This window comes from Pelophylax lessonae, assembly GCF_965119305.1.
Source record: "Pelophylax lessonae genome assembly, chromosome: 1".
In the NCBI taxonomy this organism is placed as follows: domain Eukaryota; kingdom Metazoa; phylum Chordata; class Amphibia; order Anura; family Ranidae; genus Pelophylax; species Pelophylax lessonae.
In genome coordinates this window covers 22401061-22407624 of record NC_138768.1, presented here as the reverse complement: position 1 = coordinate 22407624, position 6564 = coordinate 22401061, and the positions used below count along the sequence as shown (strand labels likewise).

General features: G+C 43.9%; 1 protein-coding gene across 1 annotated transcript in view; it reads left to right on the top strand.

Annotated features, from left to right (window-relative positions):
- Positions 1-1311: 1311 nt before the first annotated feature.
- The window catches only part of LOC309569075 (vomeronasal type-2 receptor 26-like), a gene marked incomplete at both ends in the record, with an annotated part of 96389 nt that continues 91136 nt past the window's right edge, over positions 1312-6564 (top strand). The window contains 2 exons of the mRNA XM_082274838.1: positions 1312-1356; positions 4466-4589. Coding sequence (XP_082130964.1) covers positions 1312-1356; positions 4466-4589 — 169 coding nt within the window. The remainder of the gene's footprint in view (positions 1357-4465; positions 4590-6564) is intronic.

The window sequence follows — 6564 nt, the reverse complement described above, 5'->3', positions numbered from 1 at the left end:
CCTTATGCGAGCACACAGCCTGGCTGGGGGTGGGGGCAAGTGAATGCCCCCCCTGAACCATACCAGGCCACATGCCCTCAACATGGGAAGGTGGGTGCTTTGGGGCACCTTACCAACATGTTGATGGGGAAATGGGTCTCTTCCCAACAACCGTGGGCTGTGGTTGTGGGGGTCTTTGGGGTGGAGGCTTATCAGAATCTGGAAGCCCCCTTTAACAAGGGGGCCCCCAGATCTGCCCTCCCCCTATGTGAATGGATATCAGGTACATCGTACCCCTACCCATTCACCAAAAAAGTGTACAAAAAAATAAAGACAAAAGCCAGTTTTGGAAAAGTCCTTTATTAAAAAATAAAAAAAAATAGTGTCCCCCGATGATCAGAAAAAAAAAAAAAAAAAGAAGCTCCTGCTTCTCCGGACGCTTCCTGCGCTATGAACTGTTTTGAGTTTGACAGCTCTTTTATAGGGATCTAACATCACGAGGCGCCCCAAAATGCACTACTCAGGTGCAGTCAGACTTATAACAGATGCTAATATCATCAGCTCAACCCCCTATCTTCCACACATCGTTGAATATGCTGATATACTCACCTGTTATCTACTGGGGGTTCTGTGTTTACACTTCTGATAACGTGTATTGTATTTCAAATGTCAGAGATGGACAGTCTGTCAATGGTTGTCCCTTCCTATTGTCTGTGTATTAAGATGTGATGTGTATTTTATTAAGCCTGTCTGTCCCATTGATAATTGTTAATGATCTCACATATTGTTTCTGTCCAGATGGCTAGATAATTAATTCAGGTTAATTCTATTTCTGTATACAATTTCATCTGCATATGATAATGTAATCAGGCAATCCCTGACCTGATGGGGTAATCTGCTCAGTAGGGAGATGGCCATGCTGAATATAAACTGTGTGAGTTGTTCAATAAAGGAGAAGGTTCCAAAACTTGTACAAACTAAGTTGTCGGCTAGCTTTGTATGGGGGTGGCTAGGATATTTGATATCTATGTTTAAGACTAAAAGAAGCTGTATACTGACAGAAGCCCACAAACACAGTGTGGGTCACGATTTCATTATAATGCACATATCCCTTTAAGAAAAAAGTGTACTGTATGTGGTCCCCTCAAAATCCCTATCAAACCTATTTCCAGGTATGCAGCCTGGCTTGCCAGGGAATGGGGAGCAGCCCCCTGCTGAAGCAGCTGTACATGCAGTGGAGGACCATTTATGAGTACCTCGGTTAGTATGGCACAAGGACAGGCTCGGGGAAGCTGGGCTTTTTTCCCCCATGCCAGTGGCTTCTGATACACGATGCATGCACTGTATTGTCATCATTTCAGGGGGGCAACAAGAATGGTAAGTTGTGACAGTGCATGCATCAGTGACTGGAGAACTCACTGCATGGCATTATGTGAAGGGAACTGAAGGCAGAGCATTAGGAGGAAGAGGAGGACTTCTGCATCTCAAGGCCCTCTGTATCCAGATACTGTCCCTATATCCATCAAGCAGGAGTAGCATCTGGGGGTGGTTGCCTGAGAGTTTGTCAAGTTCGCAATCGAGCTGGTGGGCTGCTCTCTGAGTGTGCATTTGGTTCAGTGGGGGGAAGTCTTTGAGACCGACAACAGAGTATGTCTGTTCACGGACATTGTTGACCAACTGACATTTATAAAAATGTCAGAAAACTTAAGAAATGTACTTCAGCACACTTACCAGCTAGTCTGTAAAAAAAAAAAAAGGCAAGGAATGGGGTCCATGGGGGGGGGGGGGTTTAGGTGGGTATCAGACAAAAGCATAGCAACTTCTTTGTGGTAAGATGATATGTTTGTAGACATCATATGTCGGGTGTGGGGGGGTATAGCTGGGCAGTGGAGGTCTCATCAACAATTTTACCAATCTAGTTTTTAAAATAATTTGCAATCTCTTGGGCAGTGAGTGAGTAAGTGGACAGAGGATGTGGCAGACAATAATGAGAGTGATGGATCTGATCTGTTTGGCAGCATGAGGCAAGGACTGTATTTTGAAGGGCAGGTTTATATTAGGTGAAGTCAGCTTAAAGCTATATTCACTCAAGAGCATGACTGTTGCATCCCTTTAATCTAACTGCCCTGCTCCACAGCAAGTTGAGGTCTCTTCCCCAACCCCCTTCAGCATCATCTTCCACTGCGGGATACCATCATCACATGGAGGGAAGTCAGGAAATGACTGAATCTCTCCCCGCTCGTCTCCAACCACACTTGCCTATTAATGGTAACCCGATGTTCCCGCAAGCTGCACAACATGAAGCCTTCAGACTGTGTTTTTTTTTAAAGGGCTAACTAAGGTTGAATACCTTTTGAATCCCTGTTTTTGTTGATATGTCCTCAGGGGTCCTTGAATAATTTTCTACATTGACTGAGAAATATCACCTTAAATATCACCATAACGCTTTCTAGGCTTAGCAGTTATCGGACTATGTATCAAGAATATGTGCTATTATGTCCCAGAGATTCTGGACTTCCTTTCTGGATACTTTAGTTAATGGTCAGCGTTACTCAATATCGGATATCTATTGTTCACTAGAGGTACGATTGTCAACATCCCTCCACCACATGATGGTAACCTCCTGGAGTAAAGATATCAATACTGCAGACTTTGTGGATCACATTCTGGAGGGATATAATGAAGTTGGGGTGTTCATCAAGTCCTGAGAGATAATGCAGTTCAAAATGACTGTATGTAAAGGGCTTTTTTGTTTTTTCTCAGGAGCAGTGATTGTAATTATGCTTAAGGTGCAACAATAAAAATGAAAACTTTCTTTAAATATACTGCCTGGGGGTCCCCTTAATGTGCCTGTAAAGCAGTGCATCTTTAGCATGCATGAAACATGACGTGGCATACCTTGACCTTATTGGCCTTTACAGGATACCTTTTTCTTCACTTCTCAGGATGCCTTGATTGGCATTCAAAATGGTTGACTTAAGCAAAATGTGTTTTTGAGTTAATTATTCTCATTTCACTTTGATTTCTTTGCATGTGTCACTGAGCTTGCAAAAGCTAAGAATATATCAGATGACCGAAACAGTGGAAATTCCCTATCTCTCAGGATATCAACTCTGTCTGGACAGCTGACCACAGAGCCAATAATAATAACTTCTAATAAAAGTCCCTTTGGAAACTTCTTATGACCATCACCGAAAATTCCCTGATGACAAGAGAATCACAATATAGATTAACCCAATGCTTACTATAATTAGTTGTTAACTTTGATTGGACAAAAGATGTTAATAACAACCCATTTCTTGTATGTCAGATTGTAATGACAAACCCATTTTGGAGTATATTTAAACTCCAGCAATGTTGTAATAAATCAGGTCACTATGATTCAGCCATCTTGAGTCTTGTCTGATCTCATTATATATATAGCTATATATTGTCTGATTTGGTATCACTGACTAACAGGTAACAGGTATTTTGTACCTGAGGAAAAATTCCACAACAAACATGTTACAGATAAAATGACATTTCAAAAGAAAAAAAAAAACAAAAAACAAGTCAAATCCCATTTAAAATGACTCATGGTTTCAATTGCCGGCATAAAAATAAAAAAACAAAAATAAAGTAAAAAATGGCATGGGGTCCCCCCAGTCCATATCCGACCCTTCCGTAATGATGTGGATTTGGAGGGGAACCCTACTCCAAAATGTAAAAAAAGAAATGGTGTGGGCTCCCCTCAGAATCCCTACCAGACCCTTATTTAGACACGCAGCCTGCCAGGTCAGGAAAAGGGGGGGAGCAAGCGTTCCCCCTCCTGAACCATAAAAGACCCCATGACCTCAACATGGGCCTCATCCCCACAACCGTGGCCAGTGGTTGTAGGGGTTTTTGGGTGGGGGCTTATCGGAGTCTGGAAGCCCCCTTTAACAAAGGGACCCCCAGATCCCAGCCCCCCATGTGAATGAGTATCGGGTACATAGTACTCCTATTCATTCAGCAAAAAAGTGTCAAAAAGTAATAAACACGTTTTTGACAATTCCTTTATCAAAAAAATAAAATAAAAACACAATGTCCCTCAATGTAAATACGCGTCCCAGCGACCTGAAATATAAAAAAAAATGCCCCCCCTGTCCCAAAGCACCCATCCCCCATGTTGAGAACATGTGGCCTGGTATGGTTTAGGGGACTCTTGCTCACCCCCCCCTCTTTACTGACCTGCCAGGCAGCCAGCCCGTGTAAGGGTCTGGCGGGGATTTTGGGGATTTTGGGGGGGACCCACACAGTTTTCTAACAACCAGCTTACACTGCACCCTGATTGGGCAAAGCTTTGCCCAATCAGGGCACAGAATGCACTATGCAGCACTCAGTGCATTGCAAGGTGTTCGGTGGGGCAAACGCTCTGCAAATGTAGGTGTTTGTCCAAACTGTTTTTCAATCCCTACCTACAGTAGTTTTACTCTTGAATAGTTCATATCTTTCCATATTATCTTAGGTCCCAAGGGGTCGATGCTCCGAGGAATGTCTTCCAGGGTTCAGAAAATCTGTAAGAGAAGGATATCACCCATGTTGTTATAATTGTGCTCCATGTTCAGAAGGAGAAATATCAAACCAATCCGGTAAGCTTTATATTTATTTAAATAGAAACTCTGATATTGAATTAGAAAATGAAAACTTTTAAAGTCCCTTAACCACTTTAATACAGGGCACTTCCCTCCCTTCCTGCCCAGGCCAATTTTCCCCTTTTAGCGATGTTGCATTTTGAATGACAATTGCGCGGTCATGCAACACTGTACCTACACCAAATTTATGTCATTTTCCCCCCACAAATAGAGCTTTCTTTTGGTGGTATTTGATCATCTGTGGGTTTTTTCCTTTTTGCTAAACAAATAAAAAAAGTCCGAAAAGTTTGAAAAAAAAAAAAAGTTTTTTTGTTTATGTTATACAATTTTGTAAATAAATAAGTTTTTACCTGAACTGATGAGACTGCACTGACAGGCGCTGATGAGGAGGCACTGATGAGGAGGCACTGATGGGGTGGCACTGATGGGGTGGCACTGATAGGCGGCACTGATATGCGGCACTGATAGGCACTGATATGTGGCACTGATAGGTAGCACAGATATGCAGCATTGGTGGGCACTGATAGGCGGCACTGCTGGGCACTGATAGGCGGCATTGATGGACACTGATAGGTGGCACTGATGGGCACTAATGGGCACTGATAGGCAGCACTGGTGGGCACTGATGGAGCGGCACTGATCGGCACTGACGGGCGGCACTGATGGGCACTAATGGGCACTGATAGGCGGCACTGGTGGGCAATAATGGACACTGGTGGGCGACACTAAAGGATGGCAATGATGAGCACTTGTGGGCAGCACTGATAGTGAGGACACTGGCGGGCAGCACTGATGGGGAGGGCAATGGGGGGCTCCCTGGTGGCCATAGTGGGCATCCCTGGGGTCATGGTGGGCATCCCTGGTGTCATAGTGGGCATCCCTGGTGGATCTAGTGGCATCCCCCCCCCAAGGGTCTGCACTGGTAATCAATGATCTGATTACCAGTGCCGACCCCCCCCCTGTCAGGGGAGCCGCCGATCGGCGCTCCTTTACTCGTGCCTGTCAGGCACGAACTAAGGAAAGCCGATCAACGGCTGTTCCTATTTACTATGTGACCAGCCGTGATTGGACACGGCTGATCACATGGTAAAGAGCCTCCGTCAGAGGCTCTTTACCGAGATCGGAGATGCAGGGTGTCAGACTGACACCTCGCATCACCGATCTCCGCTCTGCGTGCCCCCGGGGGGCGGCCAGAGCTGTGTTATCCTGCCGCCGTCATATGACGTCCGGTCAGGATAACACAACCAGGCGGGAAGTGGTTAAAGTGATTCTGTAACCACTTTACACTTTGCAGGCTGAACATCTCCCTACATTGTATGGAATTAATGATTACTGATGGCGCCTTTCTGCCTTTTTTGGTAAAGATTGCTGCACTTTTCTTCTACCTCTGACCCTTCTGGGAGTGTTGGAGACTTTCTCAAGCAATCAATGGGAATCATCTTCCTCCTACTGTCTGCGTGAGAAAGCCTCCAACAATTTTGCACTTACCTAAAAGTGGTCTGGAAAATGATTTCACTGAAGAGACCAAAAATGGTAAAATAAGGGAATGTGATTGTTACATACATGTTAGGGTTACAGATAGACTGTGTCATGGCCACCACTGAGGCTGAAGGTGCTTTTATTTTTAGTAGGGCATCATCACTTTTTGTTCATGACTAAAGCTTTCTTAAGATATTCACCATATATATTGTTCCAAACAATGTGTTTGTTTTGTATGGCATTTAATTCATATTTAATATTACATCATAACTCCAAAAAATGTTAAGGTAAATTAACCACTTGACCTCCAGAAGGTTTACCCCCTTCATGACCAGGCCATTCCTTTGCAATACAGCACTGTTACTTTGACTGACAATTGCACAGCCGTGCGACACTGTACCCAAATAAAATGTAGGTAATTTTTTTCTACAAATAGAGCTTTCTTTTGTGTTTTTTGATCACCACTGCATTTTTTATTTTTTTGCGCTATAAA